Here is a 22680-nt window from a genome sequence, read left to right as displayed (position 1 = left end):
TTATGTTACCGATTTAATAAAGCAGTATTTCAGCACTAGTGAATCACTGTTTCTTTATTTGCCTCAATTACGTGTGTTGTTGTTCAGTTTCCTTTCCTTATCAATGATTCCACCACTTTTACATTATCAAAAATAACAAATAACCATTAAGGTAAACGGGGAAATAATAAATAAAGTATGTAACAATCTATAAGGGTCAATGTCATATACAACTGCGATTGAATGTTTCATCCACACAAATGAAGTAACTTTACAGCGTTGAGCCAAATATCAGCTGCCCTCTGTCTGAACAAAGACTGACCAAATACCCAGGTTAAAAAGACAAAGTGCAGTTCAAACAATAACGAAGCAACACTCCGCCACTTGTTTTGGTAAACAGCTGAGGGATGGAGCTGGAGAAATGTTACTACTCTCAAATTCATAGACAAGAGCTATGGATGCAAGGACTGACCATCCATGAGGTCAACAAAATTATGGTTTTAACATTGACATTGTTTACAAACATTGGAGTAAAACAAGCTTATATTTTGGGTTCTGATGGGGTGTGACAGTTGAACCAAGCTCACAAGACAATAAGTTATATTCTTCAAGAATCAATAGCTATATATCAACAAAACATCAAAAGGTTTAATGACATTTGGAGATTGTCAAGCCAAGCCTTCAATACTGGGTAGGCTTATAATGTAGGGAGGGATGTATTTTCTGTTAGTCAAGCTTGACCTAGTCTATTTATTGTGGTGTTGAAAACGCAAACCATGAAATGGAAGCGCTCGAAGTCGGTATGCTTTGTTTATTGTTTTACAGTACAAGGGGAGGGTCATATGAAAATATTTTTAACATTGAGAAGGTGGATTTTATATAACACCTTGAGTTGGTCCAGTCCCCCAGTAAATGTCGAGCATGCAGCTCCCCATGGATTGTTAAGGTGGAACACTTTTGTTATGAAGCTTTTTTCAGGGAAATCTGACGACCCGGAAGTGATGATGTAAGACAAAGCACTAGCAGCTAAACTAAAGGCTAAAGCTAGCAACACACGGGCAAATTGCATTGGTTTCGCTGGCCTAATAAGATATAAACCTATCAATAACATAGTGGTGGAGGGGCATAGTTCTCTCTGTGCGCTGTGATTATGAAACAGGAGTTCGATCACTACTGGTGTCAGCTTCGCTGGACATAAGATGGCGACAGAGCTGAGACGCTTTTGGAAGCTTGGGTCATTGAGCCGTATCTGCACCTTCTCCCTTCTATTTCTGTTTGTGCATTGTCATACGTGTAAACATCAAGTTCCATCTCCGTCGGAGGTGAGTATCGTTATCGCTTGCTTACCAGTTATTTTCTCGTAAGGAATCGATGCATAGCTGAGGTACTTTGCGTGGGGCGCTCGAGCCATGGCAAGGGGCGTATCAGGTAGATTGTTTAAAAGTACGGAGTAGGGGTGATGGGTATTTTGGGGGCTGGGCCCTGTTGAAAATGTTACATTACACAAAGGTTTACTTAAAAAATATATAAAAAAATCTTGCATGCAATTACATGTATTATTTACACGAAGAACGCTGTATCAAAATAAAGCTAATATAACACTGACCTCAAATTCTTTCTACATGATAATACATTACTACCGCTACTTTTCTTTCAACAATGTTTCTTGTAGGTTGTCCATAAAGTGTACCTGAAGTCTGAGAGATTAACCAAAAGAAGCTCTGATCAACAATTGAAGATAACGATAATTTATGATTCAAGTGTGGACAAGTAAGTACATTTTTTTTATTACTATAGAATTGTCAGTTTGTAATGTAAGTGTGTGCCAGGCTTTACTGTAAGCTGGTTATTATAAATACACGTTGTCTTCTTCCAAAGGTTAACTTCAAATAAAAGAAGACTTGTGAAGGTATGTTTGTGTGAATGAGGTCAGAGATATTTTCTATTGACATACAGGACAATAGGTATATTGTCATGTCTATCACGGCTATGACAATGTTACCTTTGTGAAGTTTTGTTGCTGCTGGCTAATATTATGTTGTGTATCATTTTTAGCTGGATGCTGGTCAATAAACACTGCCTTTTTTTGTTTTCTACAGGATAAACTTTTTCCACAAGCAATTGATTATCTACAGAAGGCATTTCAGGTTCGCCGGCAAGCAGGACCTGTATTACTCAGCAGGTAAAGTTCTCACCTCCCATCACCCTCCAGCACAGACCATTAACATGATCACCCTCCAGCACAGACCATTAACATGATCACCCTCCAGCACAGGCCATTAACATGATCACCCTCCAGCTAGGCCTATTAATATGATCACCCTCCAGCACAGCCTATTTACATGATGACCCTCCAGCACAGGCCATTAACATGACCACCCTCCAGCACAGCCTATTAACATGATGACCCTCCAACACAGTCCAAGAACATGATCACCCTCCAGCACAGCCTATTAACATGATGACCCTCCAGCACAGACCAAGAACATGATCACCCTCCAGCACAGTCCATTAACATGATCGCCCTCCAGCACAGCCCATTAACATGATCGCCCTCCAGCACAGTCCATTAACATGATCGCCCTCCAGCACAGTCCATTAACATGATCGCCCTCCAGCACAGTCCATTAAAATGATCGCCCTCCAGCACAGGCCATTAACATGATCACCCTCCAGCACAGGCCATTAACATGATCACCCTCCAGCATATTTTATTAACATGATCACCCTCCAACACGGTCCATTAACATGATCACCCAACAGCACATTTTATTAACATGATCACCCTCCAGCACATTTTATTAACATGATCACCCTCCAACACGGTCCATTGACATGATCTCCCTCCAACACGGTCCATTGACATGATCACCCTCAAACATGGTCCAAGAACATGATCAAATCAAATGTATTTATATAGCCCTTCTTACATCAACTGATATCTCAAAGTGCTGTACAGAAACCCAGCCTAAAACCCCAAACAGCAAGCAATGCAGGTGTAGAAGCACGGTGGCTAGGAAAAACTCCCTAGAAAGGCCAAAACCTAGGAAGAAACCTAGAGAGGAACCAGGCTATGAGGGGTGGCCAGTCCTCTTCTGGCTGTGCCGGGTGGAGATTATATCAGAACATGGCCAAGATGTTCAAATGTTCATAAATGACCAGCATGGTCAAATAATAATAGTCACAGTAGTTGTCGATGGTGCAACAAGTCAGCACCTCAAGAGAAAATGTCAGTTGGCTTTTCATAGCCGATCATTGAGAGTATCTCTACCGCTCCTGCTGTCTCTAGAGAGTTGAAAACAGCAGGTCTGGGACAGGTAGCACGTCCGGTGAACAGGTCAGGGTTCCATAGCCGCAGGCAGAACAGTTGAAACTGGAGCAGCATCACGGCCAGGTGGACTGGGGACAGCAAGGAGTCATCATGCCAGGTAGTCCTGAGGCATGGTCCTAGGGCTCAGGTCCTCCGAGAGAATTAGAGAGAGCATACTTAAATTCACACAGAACACCGGATAAGACATGATCACCCTCCAACACGGTTCAAGAACATGTTCTCGTTTCAAGAAGACAATAAAATAGTTTCATGTTTGTAATTCAGTTGGGGTTGTGAGTGTAGCATTTTAAGATGTTTCTAGATAATCTATATCGTTGAATAGGCCAAAAACACTGAATGCTTCTCATATATTGAATATCTAAAGAGCACACTAAGCTATGTCAAGTCATTAATACAAGGCTCGATCAGTCAAGAGGTTCAGTTCATGCGTCTTTCTCTTGCATTATAAAATGTGTTTCTGTTCAGACAATGTGTGACCAATCAGTATCTGAGGAAGAAAGATGACCCTCACCGCTACTGCCAGGGAGCATGTGCAGACATCAGTAAGTGTGGACCCGTCATTGTTCCTGAGCATCATCTGCAGGTCAGTCTACGCCACAGAAATTGGAACATGAGGTGTAGTGACGAAGTAGGTTGGTTGATAGACTAGTTATTAGTAATACCAGGTCTCAAGTAACTAACTTAGTCAGTGTTGGTCACTGTTATTGGTCGCTGTTATTAACATGTGATTTCTGGTATTGATTTGTTATTAATAAAACATGGAAAGTACATCGTCATTATAGGTGCCAGTCTTTCCACTGTTCCTCTACCCATAGGGACAATGTACCACCAGGCACCCGTGGACCATTCTGTAGTTATGGGATTAGCTAATGCAGCCTACGCCAGTTCAGTGAAATTTGAATTATGATAGGGCTTAGGTTGGAGTGCCTATTGTCCCACTTTGAGGTTGTGTGCAGAACTGAGGGTGGCCTCACTGACCTGACAGCCTCAAACAAGATTAGCACTTCCGGTTCATGGGTCGTTTAAGACAGTCCAGAAGCTTTTGTCTTCTAAACTACCTCTATTGCTTGTTACTCACCTTTTTAAGCTTGGCCTTTTTAACCAGCGATGTTATTGTTCTTTTAGACATCTATTTAATCACTTTAAATACAGTATTATTTGACTTAGCCTGAAGACATTAATAGTTAGCCTCCATGTTTACATGCTCCACTCTGTTTCCGCTATATGTTATCTACTCACCTGGCTTGCCACCATTGCCTCCTGCTGCTATCTTCAACAGGTCTGTCTTGTAAAAGAGATTATCTCAATGAGACTAAACAAGGTTAAACTGAAACCGTCCTCAACACGCACATGATCCAACTGTCTGCGTGGGATTAGAATTCCACCCACATCGGTCTTCACACTCTTCCTCTGTCTCCCCCTGCTCATTCCGTTTAGTCCTAGCAATAAAACATAAAAAAACGAATCTACAGTTGAAGTCAGAAGTTTACATACACCTTAGCCAAATACATTTCAACTCAGTTTTTCACAATTCCTGACATTTAATCCTAGTAGAAATTCCCTGTTTTAGGTCAGTTAGGATCACCACTTTATTTTAAGAATGTGAAGTGTCAGAATAATAGTAGAGTGATTTTATTTATTTCAGTTTTTATTTCTTTCATCGCATTCCCAGTGGGGCAGAAGTTTACATACACTCAATTAGTATTTGGTAGCATTGCCTTTAAATTGTTTAACTTGGGTCAAACATTTGGGGTAGCCTTTCACAAGCTTCCCACAATAAGTTGGGTGGATTTTGGCCCATTCCTCCTGACAGAGCTGGTGTAACTGAGTCAGGTTTGTAGGCCTCCTTGCTCACACACGCTTTTTCAGTTCTGCCCACAAATTGTCTATAGGTTTGATGTCAGGGCTTTGTGATGGCCACTCCAATACCTTGACTTTGTTGTCCTTAAGCCATTTTGCCACAACTTTGGAAGTATGCTTGGGGTCATTGTTCATTTGGAAGACCCATTTGCGACCAAGCTTTAACTTCCTGACTGATCTCTTGAGATGTTGCTTCAATATCCACATAATTTTCCTCCCTCATGATGTCATCTATTTTGTGAAGTGCACCAGTCCCTTCTGCAGCAAAGCACCCCCACAACATGATGCTGCCACCCCCGTGCTTCACGGTTGGGATGGTTTTCTTCGGCTTGCAAGCCTCCCCCTTTTTCCTCCAAACATAACAATGGTCATTATGGCCAAACGGTTCTATTTTTGTTTCTTCAGACCAGAGGACATTTCTCCAAAAAGTAAGATATTTGTCCCCATGTCGTAGTCTGGCTTTTTTATGGCGGTTTTGGAGCAGTGGCTTCTTCCTTGCTGAGCAGCTTTTCAGGTTATGTCGATATAGGACTCGTTTTACAGTGGATATAGATACTTTTGTACCTGTTTCCTCCAGCATCTTCACAAGGTCCTTTGCTGTTGTTCTGGGATTGATTTGCACTTTTCGCACCAAAGTACGTTCATCTCTAAGAGACAGAACGCGTCTCCTTCCTGAGCGGTGTGACGGCTGCGTGGCCCCATGGTGTTTGTACAGATGAACGTGGTACCTTCAGGCGTTTGGAAATTGCTCCCAAGGATGAACCAGACTTGTGGAGGTCTGCAATTTTTTTTCTGAGGTCTTGGCTGCTTTCTTTTGATTTTCCCATAATGTCAAGCAAAGAGGCACTGGATTTGAAGGTAGGCCTTGAAATACATCCACAGGTACACCTCCAATTGACTCAAATGATGTCAATTAGCCTATCAGAAGCTTCTAAAGCCATGGAATTTTCCAAGCTGTTTAAAGGCACAGTCAACTAAGTGTATGTAAGCTTCTGACCCACTGGAATTGTGAAATAATCTATCTGTAACCAATTGTTGGAAAAATGACTTGTGTCATGCACAAAGTAGATGTCCTAACCAACTTGCCAAAACTATAGTTTGTTATCAAGAAATTTGTGGAGTGATTGAAAAATGAGTTTTGATGACTCCAACCAAAGTGTATGTACACTTCTGACTTCAAGTGTGTGTGTGTGTGTGTGTGTGTGTGTGTGTGTGTGTGTGTGTGTGTGTGTGTGTGTGTGTGTGTGTGTGTGTGTGTGTGTGTGTGTGTGTGTGTGTGTGTGTGTGTGTGTGTGTGTGTGTGTGTGTGTGTGTGTGTGTGTGTGTGTGTGACGGTGGCCAGTATGAAAAATGTATGCATTCACTACTGTATGTCTCTGGATAAGAGTGTCTGCTAAATGACTAAAATGTAATTACCCTTTCACTCAGTTTCATAGTCTGTATAGCTATTGTGAATTCTGCATGTATTTCTTAGCAATAGTTCGTTACTCATCATCAGCATTTACACGGAGTATACAAAGCATTAGGTATATATATATACTGGTAGGCCTGTTGGCTGATGGTGGTCTTGAGTACTGTAGTTTGATGATTTTACTGTGTTACGCCCATTGTGTGATTTCCAGCAATGCAAGGTAAAGTATTTCAGGGCTCACCTGTAGATTCAGGACTTACCTGTAAACGAGACCTGGGCTTCGATGCGATTTTTCTGTTTTAAATAAATTACATAAAAATGCAATTATGTATATGTGATTTCCAGCAATGCAAGGTGTGCAGCGAGACAGGGAGGTCGTGTGGCTCAGCAGGGCCCCCGGACGGGAAGGGGGTGGAGGGGGCTGACTTTGTCCTCTACGTCAGCGGGTTGACTACAGAACGCTGTGGACAGGAGAACATTGTGGCCTATGCTGCATACTGTCAACTGGAGTCTGAGCTGGACAGGTAAGCCTCCAACTCAGTACACTCTTTAAATACACCTGGTTAACCCTTTGAATATATTTTACAGGCTTATAACGGCATCTTAGGCTATTCCAGATTGCCGTAGCTACTGATTGGGTCTGGTAGGTGACATGGTAGCCCATGGCCCATGAATAGGTCTTTTAACCCAATGATATTTTAGGTCAGTTTCACATTCTTTACCTTTTTAGACCCATTGCTGGATATGCCAACCTGTGCCCCAGTATGATATCCACCCAACCTCAGGAGTTTGAGGGTATGCTGTCAACCGTCAAACACGAAGTCATACACGCCCTGGTGAGTGCATTGAAAATAATCTAATTGTTATTCCTATTGGCGTGAAGCTAGTCATGAATGATTTAAATAAATACCATAACGAATTAAACATGTCCAACACAGATTTCATTATTGATTGAGTAATGTGATTTCATTACTTTCTTTAACGTGTGTCCAACAGGGTTTTTCTGCAGGGCTGTTTGCATTTTATCACGATGATGATGGCAAGCCTCTGACACCTCGGTTTGCAAGTGGACTACCAGCATTCAACGAGAGGTATGTATACTTAATCATTATCCTCCACTGTCAGGCTGGGTTTTTAGAATTGCGCTTTTTGTAATAAGCACCAGGCCTAGACGATAATACAATGCACAACAGAAAAATTATTATATGTTTCTAAAATCATGTTGATGTTTGAGAGAACTTTTGCTTTCTATTATAGTTTAGGCCTGTATCAGTGGAGTGATGCAGTGATTCGTAAAGTGACTCGATTATGGGACATCCGTGGTGGCGTGATGGTCCGACATGAAGTGCATCTTCTAGTGACACCGCGTGTTGTGGTAAAAATCCTGCTTTTAAGCTCCTCCCTGTTGAATCATGTATTTACATGTATTTGTCATTGGTAGATATGTGCCGTTGTAGAGGCTATGCTGTGCTCTGCTCTGTTGTGCTGTGCGGTGTTATGCTAATATTTTATTGTTGTGCTGCGCTGCCCTGCGTTGTCCTGTAATGTGGTTAATGTTCGCGTCCTGTACCCCTGCATGTGTTTGCAGGAAGAGGCGAGGAGACACTTTGGCTGTCCCATCCTGGAGGGTATGGAGCTGGAGAACCAGGGAGGGATGGGTACTGAGCTGAACCACTGGGAGAAGAGGCTACTAGAGGTAACAGAAGGGCTGCAGTTTGCATTGTACTGTGCTTAGTTTTTACTGTTATGTGAAATGATTCCTTTCTGTACAGTATGTGCAGCCTACATTTGTTTTATAGATTTACTTAGCCTACTAGAACTGGTGTCTGAACTGGAATTCCTGATATAGACCTAACCACACCATATCCTTATAGCTCAGTTGGTAGAGCATGCCAGGGTCGTGGGTTCGATTCCCACGGTGGCCAGTATGAAAAATGTATTAAAATGTATGCATTCACTACTGTATGTCCCTGGATAAGAGCGTCTGCTAAATGACTAAAATGTAAATGTAATTACCCTTTCACTCAGTTTCATAGTCTGTATAGCTATTGTGAATTCTGCATGTATTTCTTAGCAATAGTTCGTTACTCATCATCAGCATTTACACTGAGTATACAAAGCATTAGGAACACCTGATCTTTCCAAGACATAGACTAACCAGGTGAATCACAGTGAACGCTATGATCCCTTATTGATGTCACCTAGGGTTGCACGTTTTGGGGAATATTTAAAGGTGGAAATTCTCTGTGGGAATTAACGGGAATATATGGGAGTTAATGGAAGTATATGCAAATTAATATTAATATAATTTAAATGTAGATGTTTTTTGCATTGGATATATTTACCATATCATATGGAGACAGAAACATAAACCTTTTACCTGATCATAAGTAGACAATTGCAAATGATTAAATCCTTCCAATAGAAATAAAAAATATATTTGTTACGAATTGAACTTTCATTAAATGAATTGACTCTTCACATGGGATGATTTCACTGAACAACAAAATAAAGAGAATATTGAATGATCCCCAATGATCCATCGCACCTCCCAAAAACTTTTTCAATATACATCTGTGGAAGGATTAGTCTGGAGACTAACATGCTGACCAGACCGGACACATCGGGTGCGCGAGCGTCGCAAAATACATTTTGAAATCCATGTTATTCAATTATTGCACCCACACTGCTCGCATGCGCCAATGAGCGTCTGCGATGCCAAGGGCTAAAATAGAACTCCTTTCTATTTCTGACGCAGATCGCGCTGCAAGTCCTGCCTCTCCCATCTCCTCATTGGTTTAAAGAAGCAGGTACCCACGTGCCATCTCCTCATTGGTTATACCCACGTGGGTGATTGAAAGACAAAATATTTTGTCGGTTGTGTGGTAATACTCTGAAAGTGTAGATGTCAATCACCATATAAGTTCAAAGATGAAAAAGCCTGGAAGGAGGAGAGATGACTAGAAACGATTCGGTTTGCCGTTTTATGTGTGGATTAATTGTCGGAGTAGAGGACCTTGTGCGTTTCAGGTAAAATAACAACTCAATGTTTATATCCCAGGACAAATGAGCTAGCAACAGCAAGCTAGCTAAATAGGACAAATTAGCTAGCAAGTGCAAGCTAACTAGCTAAATTGCCATACATGTTTAATGCTTTTCGACCTGTCCCCAAATTAATGTCATTGGTTCAGAGTTTGTTTTGATATTTTAACCTGCGTGTCGTGATCACGTTTGGTGTAGGGGGACAAAATACATTTATGCACGATGGCACACGCGGGCAGCCGGTTTCGGTTCCGTGTAAAGCTTTGGTTGTCTTCCTCTCAGGCTTCCATGTCTTCTCCCTGGACCTCCTCAATGTCCACCTCTTGAACTTCAGTCTCTGAGGCCTCATCTTCACTGTCACTTTCCAACCTTGTTGAGGATGGCTCGTTGTCAGGCTCAAAAAGCCTCAAATTTGCCCAGATGGCCACCAATTTTTCAACCCTTGTATTGGTCAGCCTGTTGCGTGCTTTGGTGTGTGTGTTCCCAAACAATGACCAGTTGCACTCTGAGGCAGCTGATGTTGGTGGGATTTGGAGGATGATGGAGGCAACAGGGGAAAGAGCCTCAGATCCACAAAGTCCCTTCCACCAGGTGGATGTTGAGATATGTTGGCATGACTGCCATATTGCATCTCCATCCCAAAGCCCTTGCTTGGAAGTGTACTTCGCTAGACTGCCAAGAACCTTGCCCTAATCCAGGCCAAGGTGGTGAGACATGGTAGTGATGACACCATAGGCCTTGTTGATCTCTGCACCAGACAGGATGCTCTTGCCAGCATACTTGGGGTCCAACATGTACGCTGCGGCGTGTATGGGCTTCAGGCAGAAGTCTTCACGCTTTTTGATATATTTCAGAAATGCAGTTTCCTCTGCTTGGAGCAACAGTGAAGTGGGCAGTGCAGTACGGATTTCTTCTCATACATCTGCAAGCAGAGTCTGAATATCAGACAGGATGACATTGTCTCCCTCAATCCGTGCAATGGCTACTGCTCTACGTTTCAGGAGTTTCAGGCTGCTTACCACTCTCTCCCAAAATACATATAACCAGGAGGATCCTCTTGATGGGGCTGTCCATATTGGCAGACTGTGATATGGACATTTCTTGGAGACAGACCTTCCCCTCCAGGAGACTGTCAAACATGATGCCAACACCACCCCAACGGTTGTTGCTGGGCAGATTCAATGTGGTGCTCGTATTCTTCTCACTTTGCTTGGTGAGGTAGATTGCTGCTAGAACTTGATGACCCTTCACATACCTAACCATTTCCTTAGCTCTCTTGTAGAGTGTATCCATTGTTTTCGGTCCCATGATGTCCTTGAGGAGCAGATTTAATTCATGAGCAGCACAGCCAATGGGTGTGATGTGAGGGTAGGACTCCTCCACTTTAGACCAAGCAGCCTTTATGTTCGCAGCATTGTCTGTCACTAGTGCAAATACCTTCTGTGGTCCAAGGTCATTGATGACTGCCTTCAGTTCATCTGCAATGTAGAGACCGGTGTGTCTGTTGTCCCTTGTGTCTGTGCTCTTGTAGAATTCTGGTTGAGGAGTAGAGATGATGTAGTTAATTATTCCTTGCCCACGTACATTCAACCACCCATCACAGATGATTGCAATACAGTCTGCGTTCTCTATGATTTGCTTGACCTTCACTTGAACTCTGTTGAACTCTGCCTCCAGCAAATGAGTAGATAAAGCATGTCTGGTTGGAGGGGTGTATGCTCGGCAAAGAACATTCAGAAATCTCTTCCAATACACATTGCCTGTGAGCATCAGAGGTGAACCAGCTCACTGGGCAGCTCTTGGCTGTGCTTCCCTTTGTAGTCTGTAATGGTTTGCAGGCCCTGTCACATCCGACGAGCGTCAGAGCCGGTGTAGTACGACTCGATCTTTGTCCTGTATTGATGCATTGCTTGTTTGATGGTTCGTCGAAGGGCATAGCGGGATTTCTTATAAGCTTCCGGGTTAGAGTCCTGCTCCTTGAAAGCGGCAGGTCTAGCCTTTAGGTCAGTGCAGATGCTGCCTGTAATCCATGACTTCTGGTTGGGGTATGTACGTACGGTCACTGTGGGGACGACGTCATTGGTGCACTTATTGATGAAGCCAATGACCGATGTGGTGTACTCTTCAATGCCATCGGAGGAATCCCGGAACATATTCCAGCATCTGCTTCATCTGACCACTTTTTTTTATTGATCTAGTTACTGGTGCTTCCTGCTTTAATTGTTGCTTGTAAGCAGGAATCAGGAGGATGGAATTATGGTCAGATTTGCCAAATGGAGGGCGAGGGAGAGCTTTGTATGCGTCTCTGTGTGTGGAGTATAGGTGGACCAGAGTTCTTTTCCCTCTGGTTGCACGTTTAACATGCTGATAGAAATTTGGTAAAACTGATTTAAGTTTCCCTGCATTAAAGTCCCCGGCTACTAGGAGCACTGCCTCTGGGTGAGCGTATTCTTGTTTGCTTATGGCGGAATACAGCTCATTCAATGCTGTCTTAGTGCTAGCCTCTGACTGTGTTGGTATGTAAACAGCCACAAAGAATATAGATGAAATCTCTCTCGGTAGGTAATGAGGTCTGCAGCTTATCATGAGAAACTCTACCTCAGGCGAGCAATAGCTCGAGACTTCCTTAGATATCGTGCACCAGCTGTTGTTTACAAAAATATATAGACCGCCGCCCCTTGTCTTACCAGACGTCGCTGTTCTATCCTGCCAGTACATCGTATAACCAGCCAGCTGTATGTTGATATTGTTGTCGTGCAGCATAAGATGTTACAGTTTTTAATGTCCCGTTGGTAGTTTAATTTTCCCAATAACTCGTCCATTTTATTGTCCAAAGATTGCATGTTTGCTAGCAGAATTGAGGAAGTGGGGGTTTATTCGATTGCCTCCGATCTCTCAGCAGGCAGCCCGCTCTCCGGCCTCTCTTTCTGCGCATCCTCTACACGCAAATCACGGGGCTCAGGGCCTGTTCCCGAGGGAGCCGTATATCCTCGGGCTCGTCAGAGTCATGAAAGAAGAAAAAGGATTCTGCTAGTCCGTGGTGAGTAATCGCAGTCCTGATGTCTAGAAGTTATTTTCGGTCATAAGAGACGGTAGCGGCAACATTATGTACAAAAAGAGTATCCCACAAAAAAGGTCCACTGTTATAAGCTAACTTTATTTTTTGCAAAATTCCCCAAATTCCTGAGCTTAACTTCCCATGGAAAATTTCCAGAAATTTACCGGAAAGTTTCCGACCCTTTGCAACCCTAATGTTACCTGTTAAATCCACTTCAATCAGTGTAGATGAAGGGAAGGAGACAGTTTAAGGAAGGATTTTTAAGCCTTTAGACAATTGAGACATGGATTGTGTATGTGTGCCATACAGAGGGTGAATGAGCAAGACAAAATATTGAACTACCTTTGAACGGGGTATGATAGTAGGTGCCAGGCACACCGGTTTGAGTTTGTCAACAACTGCAACGCTGCTGGGTTTTTCATGCTCAACAGTTTCCTGTGTGTATCAGGAATAGTCCACCACTAAAGGACATCCAGTTAACTTGGCACAACTTTGGGAAGCATTAGAGTAAACATGGGCCAGCATCCCTTTGGAATGCTTGACACCTTGTAGAGTCCATGAATTGAGGCAGCTCTGAGGGCAAAAGGGGATGCAACACAATATTATGAAGGTATTACTAATGTTTTGTACACTCAGTGTATGTGCTCATATAGGTTCATTATTCATCTATTTATAATAATAAATAATTCTCCTGTTTGTATTGATAACAGAATGAAGCAATGACTGGATCTCACACCCAGAACAGAGTGTTTTCTAGGCTCTCCTTGGCCATCATGGAAGACACAGGGTAGGGTTGCAGACTGTTATATGGAATACAAGAAAATAATGACTGACCTTTTATGTCATTTCAAGAGCTTTGACTATTAAACAACTTGAAGGCTCTTTTTTTATTGGGAATTGGTGTGATTGGTGTGATTGAAGGTACTTGACTTTGACATATGATTTTTGTATTGAAGTTCAAGAGTTTACCTGACTTGATGTACAATGTTACCCGTCATCTATGTTTTCTCTAGTTGGTACAGAGCCAACTACAGCATGGCAGAGAGGCTGGACTGGGGCAAGGGCCTGGGCTGTGACTTTGTGATGAAGAGTTGTAAATTCTGGATTGAAAGGCAACGTCAGAGGTAAGGGGGTATCTAATCTAAGTTTAGGTTTCTTACTATACACAACTGACTGAAACATCTAAATGTCTAGGAACATAGCATGCCCCTAAACGAATTTAAAGTATTAGTAGCCGACACACCCTTGTCTCATATGGGTCATTCCATTTGATTTCAATCACTTTTTGACCGCACCCATTTGATTTGAACGAAAATGCCTATACATATTTGCCCATGGTAGAAGTGGGACCTGAATGCTAAAACATTTAGGAGATAGAGGTGCTCAAAGTTTACCCATTTTTGCATACCCCACCCTACCACCAGACATCAATTTCTTGATCACTTGAGAAGATAAACGGTTGATATTATTTAAAAGCTTATAAACAGGGTTGTGAAACTATTTGCTAATTTCTTGAAAAATATATTTTTTAATAAACATTTCCTTTTTTACCCATTAACATCAATTATCTATAAAGGCATTACATTTTTCCATTTTAGCATATGTTGTAGTTTAGACCTTATTTGACATAATCTGAGGTGTTTGTGTTGTTCGGTTAAGACACAGTATGCTTTTGAGTACAGGGTGGGTGTCATGTTTTGTCTGAAACACAGGCTTCCAGGGAGGGTAATTTTGGGGCTTCACCATGTTTCATCGAAATGTACAGCTGTGTGTCATCTGCATAGCAGTGAAAGTTAACATTATGTTTCCAAATGACATCACCAAGATGTAAAATATATAGTGAAAACAATAGTAGTCCTAAAACAGAACTTTGAGGAACACCGAAATTTACAGGTGATTTGTCAGAGGACAAACCATCCACAGAGACAAACTGATATCTTTCCAACAGATAAGATCTAAACCGGGCCAGAACTTGTCCGTGTAGACCGATTTGGATTTACAATCTCTCCAAAAGAATGTGGTGATCGATGGTATCAAAAACAGCACTAAGGTCTAGGAGCACAAGGACAGATGCAGAGCCTTGGTCTGACGCCATTAAAAGGTCATTTACCACCTTCACAAGTGCAGTCTCAGTGCTATGATGGGGTCTAAAACTAGACTGAAGCGTTTCGTACACATTGTTTGTCTTCAGGACGGCAGTGAGTTGTTGCGCAACAGCTTTTGTAAAATTTTGGGGAGGAATGGGAGATTCGATATATAGGCCGATTTTTTTGTTTAAAGAAAATATTTTCTGGGTCAAGGTTTGGCTTTTTCAAGAGAGGCTTTATTACTGCCACTTTTAGTGAGTTTGATACACATCCGGTGAATAGAGAGCCGTTTATTATGTTCAACATAGGAGGGCCAAGCACAGGAAGCAGCTCTTTCAGTAGTTTAGTTGGAATAGGGTATGGGGTATGCAGCTTGAAGGTTAGCTTGAATAGGGTATGCAGCTTGAAAGTTTAGAGACCATGATTATTTTCATCAATGTGTCAAGAGATATAATACTAAACTTGAGTGTCTCCCTTGATCCTAGGTCCTGGCAGAGTTGTGCAGACTCAGGACAACTGAGCTTTGGAGGAATACACAGATTTAAAGAGGAGTCTGTAATTTGCTTTCTAATGATCATGATCTTTTCCTCAAAGAAGTGAAAGCCATCCTCTCTTGGGGAATGCTGCTTTTTAGTTAGCTTTGCAACAGTATCAAAAATAATTGTTGGATTGTTCTTATTTTCCTCAATTAAGTTGGGAAAATAGGATGATCGAGCAGCAGTGAGGGCTCTTCGATACTGCACGGTACTGTCTTTCCAAGCTAGTCGGAAGACTTCCAGTTTGGTGTGGCGCCATTTCCGTTCCAATTTTCTGGAAGCTTGCTTCAGAGCTTGGGTATTTTCTGTATACCAGGGAGCTAGTTTCTTATGACAAATGGTTTTTGTTTTTAGGGGTGCGACTGCATCTAGGGTATTGCGCTAGGTTAAATTGAGTTCCTCAGTTAGGTGGTTAACTGATTTTTGTACTCTGACGTCCTTGGGTAGGCGGAGGGAGTCTGGAAGGGCATCTAGGAATCTTTGGGTTGTCCGAGAATTTGTGAATATTAAAGTCACCAAAAATGTGAATATTATCTTCCATGACTACGAGGTCCGATAGGAATTCAGGGAACTCAGTGAAGAACGCTGTATACGGCCCAGGAGCCCTGTAAACAGTAGCTCTAAAAGGTAATTGAGTAGGCTGCATTGATTTCATGACTAGAAGCTCAAAAGACAAACGTTTTTTGTTTTTTTTGTAAATTTAAATTTACTATCATAAATGTTAGCAACACCTCCGCCTTTGCGGGATGCGCGGGGGATATGGTCACTAGTGTAACCTGGAGGTGAGGCCTCATTTAACACATTAAATTAATCAGGCTTAAGCCATCTTTCAGTCAGGCCAATCATTTAGTCATTTAGTCAGGCCAATCATTTAGTCATCAAGATTATGATCAGTGATTAGTTCATTGACTATAACTGCCTTGGAAGAGAGTGATCTAACATTAGGTAGCCCTATTTTGAGATGTGAGGTATCACAATCTCTTTCAATAATGGCAGGAATGGAGGAGGTCTTTATTCCAGTGAGATTGCTAAGGCGAATGTTTTTCCACTCCTCAATTGCCCAGTGTCGATGATCGCGTGCCCACTGGAGCCGCTCCTTCTTATTTTTAGCTGATAACCCGGTGTGGTCGTCTGCTGCAATAGCCCATTCATGACAAAGATCAACGAGTTTTGCGTTCCGAGGTGCCGTTCTGCACACCACTGTTGTACTGCTCCGTTATTTGTTTGTGGCCGCCTGTTAGCTTGCATTATTCTTGCCATTCTCCTTCGACCTCTCATCAACAAGTTGTTTTTGGCCACAGCACTGCCGCTGACTGGATGCTTTTTTGTTTGTCTCACCATTCTCGGTAAACCCTAGACACCGTCATGCTTGAAAAGTCCAGGAGGGCGGCCGTTTCTTAGATACTGAAATCTGCCAAATAGCAACGACGTTCATACCATGCTCAAAGTCGCTTAGGTCACTCGTTTGGCCAATTCTAACGTTCAATCAAACAGTAACTGGATGCCTGTCTGCCTGCTTTATATAGCAAGCCATGGCTGAGCGTAGCTTATGCATTTTGTGACAATTGACGTTAAAGGTTCAAAAATTACATTAGTAATTTTTTTTATCAAGGAATGTGAAATAGTTTGACAACCCTGTTTTATAAGCTTTTAAATGATATCAAACTCAACCGTTTATCTTTCCCAGTGATAAATATGTGGATGTCTCATGGTAGAGTGGGGAATGCAAAATGGATCAACTCTCCTAAATGTTTTTTTGCATTCAGGTCCCCCAAAGTCCCTTTCTGACCATTTCTACCATGGGCAAATGTGTATGGAAAGTTTTGTTCCAATTAAAAGACGTGCAGTCTAAAAAGTGACTGAAATCAAATGGAACAACCCATATGTCAACATTTCTGTGAACACAAACATCAAGCCATTTGACACTTAAACTCGATTAGAAATTCACTGTAACCAACAACAATAAAAACATTTTAAATGAGAAACTGTGGCTCAACCTGACCTAACCCTCCTGAGTTATTGATTTTCAGTCGTAAAGTGGTGACCCTTTACTGTGACACAGTGCGAGCCACACCTCTCCAGCTCACCTGCAGGCAGGACCAGCTGGCTGTGGCCGTCTGCAACCTGCAGAAGTACCCTCAGGACCTACCCCTGGACTACCAGGTAAAATGCAAGTCTCTCAATGCCATCCTTCATAGTCAAAGCCTAGAAATCGAGGCTATGACAATACACCCAGTGATGATAACATGACGCGAGCAAGAGTCTGTGTCAGAAACCTATTGGACCACTACAGAGGATTATAAGATAAACACACTTGTAATATTTATATGTCAAGGATTTACTAAGCACATGCACCCAAGCAAAGTTTGTACCTATTAGACAAAAAAGGCAACAAAAACAAATTTTAAATTGTCTTTATTTAAGATGTTGTTTACCAATTGTGACCAGCATAGTGTTAAGTACACCCCATACAGTAAATATCTTCCACCTTCTCTCCGGCAGTACTTTGACCATATCCCTGAAGTCTCTGTGATGGATCTGGCCTCCTACGGTGGAGCTGTGGAGATTGCTGACTACTGTCCCTTCAGCCAGGAGTTTAGCTGGCACCTGAGTGGAGAGTACCAACGCAACTCCTACTGCAGGGTCCAGGAGAACCAGCCCGGTAATATCCCTTCCCTTGCGTTGTTGTTGCCTCTTGGTTCCTCAGGCCTTGGTTCATGTACTCTGAGGCTGTTAACTCACTTGAAGGTTTGCAAAATTCCGGATACTTTCCCAGGTTTTCCAGAAATCCCATTTTGAAAATTCTCTGTTCCCTTTCGGCTTATTCCATCCCAATCCTGGGAATCTTCCAACTGGGATTTCTGGAAAATCTGGGAATTTTGTTTCAGGAAAGTTTTGAAAATGTTGTAACCCTACTAACTAGTATGCTACCTGACACACTGTTTCCAGATTGGTGGAGGAACTACGGAGCTGAGCAGTATGGCCCAGACTCAGTGTGTTTGTACCAGAAGACTGCCTTCGTCATGGAGCAGTGTACCAGACGCATGACCTACCCTGACTGGGGAAGTGGCTGCTATAAGGTAATGCAGAATAAGTAACAATCTTTAGATATCTCTGTAATCTATGTTTTGTCGCTTCATCCATATAATACAAGTCTTCTTAATAACGTTTACCACCGTTAAGTCTCATGCTTTTATCATATGAGCTTACAAAATCACAAATTCAGTTCAATTACATTTGTGTTGTGGGTTAATGCAACCCTATTATAGATGTGTGACAGGCAGATATTTACATTTTGAAGTGACCCATACAACAAAAAACGAATACTTAAATGTTATATTGTTGATGTTTCCAGATCTCTTGCTCTACCCAGGGTCTGACAGTGTGGGTGGAGGACACTGCGTACCAGTGTGTGCGTACGGGTCAGCTGCTGAGCGTCAGTGTGCGTGTTAATGACTGGGTATACAATGGGGTTCTCGTCTGTCCTGCCTGCTCAGACTTCTGTAGCGCCTGCCCTCTACCACAACAGCTCCCGCCCCTCAATACCACCAAGAGAATTCCTATTGGTGAGTTCCCCTGCCTGTCTTTCCTACCTTGTCCTTTCCATATACATGCACACACATAGGCGCACACTCACATTATATAACTATGTACATTATATAGACCTCTTGGTACTAAGGAAGCGTTTTGCCTCTCTTCCAGACCCTTGCTCCAGTTCCTCCAGCTTAGTGGTAACTCTGTGGCTTCTACTGTTCAACTTCATCCCTGTGTGTGTGGAACTAACTGACTGGCTGGCTGACTGGTTGATTGGCTGGCTGACTAACTAACTGTAAGGTTCTCTCTCTGGGACTGCGGCCCAAATGGAACCCTATTCCTTAAATGGGCCTATGGCCATAGGCCCTGGCCAAAAGTAGTGCTCTATGTAGGGAATAGGGTGCCATCTGGGACGCAATCTGGCAGCCCGTTTTGTAGTCGACCATACTTGGCCATCCCACAACCTCAGGCATCCCATTCCAGGGTTCCACAGTCCAGTTGGAAAGGATTTGATCCTTGGAAAATCATCAAGGAAAAGTCAGGAAAGTTGTTTAGGAATCAATCACATTAACCCCATCGAAGTCAGGGAAATTTGTGATACTTTTGAACAAATGTTTCGTAAAACAAAATTCAGTGCAAAATATGTATTTTAAATATGTATTGTAAGTTTAAATGCCTGAAAGAAGGATAAGTTACCACAATACCTTATCTGTCAAGTTTAAACACATTTGTACAACCTAGAACTTCTTTTAATGTTGCAGTTTTGGAACAGACAAGAAAGACCGTGGCCCATTGTGAATGACGTTCATGAAATTGCCAGATACTTTCAGAAAAGGGGAAAAATAAGCCATTGATTGCACTTTTCTTTTTGTTAAACTAACAAACGAGGCGCCAGTAAGCTGTAAGCAAAATCCGAAGAAGCCATACCCCAAGGTTAGCTAGATGATCACGGTGAGGTGCCGGTGCTACTTTATGTATGACCCCCATCCAAAAACTAAGACATACTATATTCCCCTCAGGAGGACTGTAGCATGTTCAGTTTCCTAGTGTTGTCATGTAAGGTTTGTTACATTCTTAGAACTCATATGAAACATCTACATTTTTCGTTTGCATTTTTATAGCAAGTTGTCAGATGATTCAACGCCAATCAATGTAACAATGCAGTATTTAACATTTTGACAGCAGATTGTTATTAGCGTGTATTTGTTTCCTGGTGAAAGGTCCATATCTGGCAAACTGGGAAGGTGCTCTAAAAGTTTGATTGTCTTAGTTAGGCCCTTAAAATATCAATTTTGGTGTGATATTAGATGCGTTTGATGATTTTGTAGATGCATGCGTGAAGATAAAGGTGTATCTGAAATGAAAATGGCACTAAGACTATTTCACAGTGCAGTAAAGTTGCAAGCAGGCTAGTAGTGATGATACTTGATGTAGATTGTAGTTGAAACTTATTTTTTATGATTTTCATAAATAATGGACTAATATATATTTTTTTAAATAACATTTTACTGGTGAGGGAGGGAACAAGGCTTTTTATATTAATAATTGTTTGTTTGATGCCTTTAAATCCCCTATGACGAGCCAGAGATGATGTGGAATTCACCTTGTACGTATTATGTGTCTGTCATGTGGGAAAATGAATTGTGAACAGCCATAATGTACACCTTCTGAAGTGAATGGGCACTTCCCAGTTTCAGATCCTCTTTCAGCTTCAAAATTGGTCAGGGCATTATTCCATAGTACCTATAATGGAATATATTTAGTAATGCAATTATAAAGTACTTACACGCAGTTATACAGTAGGACTTACAGCTATATATTCAATTTAAAGTTAAAGGGATAAAAAGCATCAAGTACTATATGATGGTTATGCCTCTAGTATTCCGGTGAATCTGGTATAAGCCCACTGTAATGTAGTGTTGACATATTTGACTCGTGACTTGTTATTTTGTAAGTTTGTCTAATTTCAGTTGATATGTTATGCTTTTACCAAATTTTAATGTTCCTCTATTAGTGAAGTAACATCAGTTAATTTTGCTATTTAACTTGAATCTTGTAAGTTTCATGGTGTAGGGTATGACTTTTATAAATATGGCACAATTAGCAACATTCAAATTGTCCCTCTTCTCTAAGCCCTCCACTGAATATTGAGTAAATAATTTGAGCATACACTTGGTATGAAACAATTTGTCAACCTTACATTTTTGGTTTATGTGATGTGCCTGGGGTTGGATTTTAACATGCATTGCAAATTGCATTAACAAAACAATCACAGCAGATTACAAGGTGGCAGGACACTAAGGACTAATAATGCCATGCCATGAAGTTTAGTTTAACATGGCCTAAAACCAAACCGTCGAACAGTACTCTCATTATACTACAGTTAAAGAAGTGCCACTGACATGCCATGTTATATGGTTTATGGTCCTATGTAGTAACTTGTTATTGTTAGGTTAATAATAGCATTATGGGTTTTATGCTACTGCTGTTTCTGAAGATATGAAAAAGTGATTGCAATAACTATGATAAACAAATGAGCAGCTACTGATTTTTGCCCATTAGTTTAAATATATATTAATTAGTTTCCTATATAGTAGGCCTAGATCTTAAGAAACTTGTTGTTTTGAAGTTTAATTATGGATCCAGTTGTATTTGTATTGTGGGTCATTTTGCAGCTGCTTCTAGATGTTTTGTTTTCTGTATGGTTGCCCAAAGGGTCTACATTATTATGGGAACATTTGTATTTCATCATGAGAAGGAACAAAACTGTAATGTGTTGATGAGCTGGATTGAGACCACAAAATGGCTGAGTGTGAGTGTGATTGTTGGTGTATCTGTTAATTGAGATTACTGTACCAGAATGCTGCTTAAGGGGATAGTTTCATATTTTTTATGGAAAAGACAAGTTAGATTATTCACCTTTTGTAATTTGTACCCATGCAATTGTCTGTATTAGAATGACTTGTTTGGTTTTTGTTTTTTAGTTGCATTCCAGGGCTACAAGTGAAGGATGGCAGTGCTTTCATTTGTGATCTTTTTTATGTTGTACGAGAGTCCATTGTGTAGTGTGTGTGTGTGGAAAATGTGTTGATTTAAAAAATATATAGTGTGTTTTACAGTATCAGGGAAGCAGGCAATACATGTTGTACAGTAGGATACTTTTCTTTTTCTTATAGCTTACTGGTGGCAATCTTCTGATAGTCATTGTGAGTGAATATGAAAATAATATAATGACATTTACAAATGTTATTTTTCTCAACATGAAGAAACATATGACGTTTGTTTGAAACAGTACAAAAATGAAGAACATGCATATACAGTTGAAGTTGGAAGTTTACATACACCTCAGCCAAATACATTTAAACTCAGTTTTTCACAATTCCTGACATTTTATCCTAGTAAAAATTCTCTATCTTGGATCAGTTAGGATCACCACTATTTTAAGAATGTGAAATGTCAGAATAACAGTAGAGAGAATCATTTATTTCATATTTTATTTCTTTCATCACATTCCCAGTGGGTCAGAAGTTTACATACACTCAATTAGTATTTGGTAGCATTGTCTTTAAATTGTTTAACTTGGGTCAAACGTTTCGGGTAGCCTTCCACAAGCTTCCCGCAATAAGTGGGTGAATTTTGGCCCATTCCTCCTGACCGAGCTGGTGTAACTGAGTCAGGTTTGTAGGCCTCCTTGCTCTCACACACTTTTTCAGTTCTGCCCACAAATTGTCTATAGGATTGAGGTCAGGGCTTTGTGATGGCCACTCCAATACCTTGACTTTGTTGTCCTTAAGCCATTTTGCCACAACTTTGGAAATATACTTTGGGTCATTGTCCATTTG

General features: G+C 41.4%; 1 protein-coding gene across 1 annotated transcript; it reads left to right on the top strand.

The window, feature by feature from the left end:
- Positions 1 to 898: 898 nt before the first annotated feature.
- Positions 899 to 22162, top strand: LOC106586457 (leishmanolysin-like peptidase). Its single transcript, XM_014173797.2, has 17 exons — positions 899 to 1301; positions 1652 to 1749; positions 1858 to 1888; positions 2079 to 2161; positions 3776 to 3893; positions 6927 to 7105; positions 7312 to 7417; positions 7578 to 7672; positions 7839 to 7956; positions 8170 to 8277; positions 13392 to 13468; positions 13695 to 13805; positions 17335 to 17467; positions 17807 to 17966; positions 18254 to 18384; positions 18660 to 18870; positions 19007 to 22162. Exons 1-17 carry the CDS (start codon positions 1179 to 1181, stop codon positions 19129 to 19131), a joined length of 2007 nt encoding a protein of 668 aa, XP_014029272.1. The 5' UTR covers positions 899 to 1178; the 3' UTR covers positions 19132 to 22162.
- Positions 22163 to 22680: the final 518 nt, after the last annotated feature.

Source organism: Salmo salar, chromosome ssa25, assembly GCF_905237065.1.
Source record: "Salmo salar chromosome ssa25, Ssal_v3.1, whole genome shotgun sequence".
NCBI lineage: Eukaryota > Metazoa > Chordata > Actinopteri > Salmoniformes > Salmonidae > Salmo > Salmo salar.
Note: the sequence above shows the minus strand (reverse complement) of the source record. Positions and strands in the feature narration are given on the sequence as shown.

Excerpts from the sequence above, each read along its gene's own strand:
- LOC106586457 (XM_014173797.2), top strand. The coding sequence starts at position 1,179 with ATGGCGACAGAGCTGAGACGCTTTTGGAAGCTTGGGTCATTGAGCCGT. Across the intron at positions 1,302-1,651 it reads AAGTTCCATCTCCGTCGGAG|GTTGTCCATAAAGTGTACCT; the intron begins GTGAGTATCGTT and ends TGTTTCTTGTAG. Across the intron at positions 7,106-7,311 it reads CTGGAGTCTGAGCTGGACAG|ACCCATTGCTGGATATGCCA; the intron begins GTAAGCCTCCAA and ends TTACCTTTTTAG.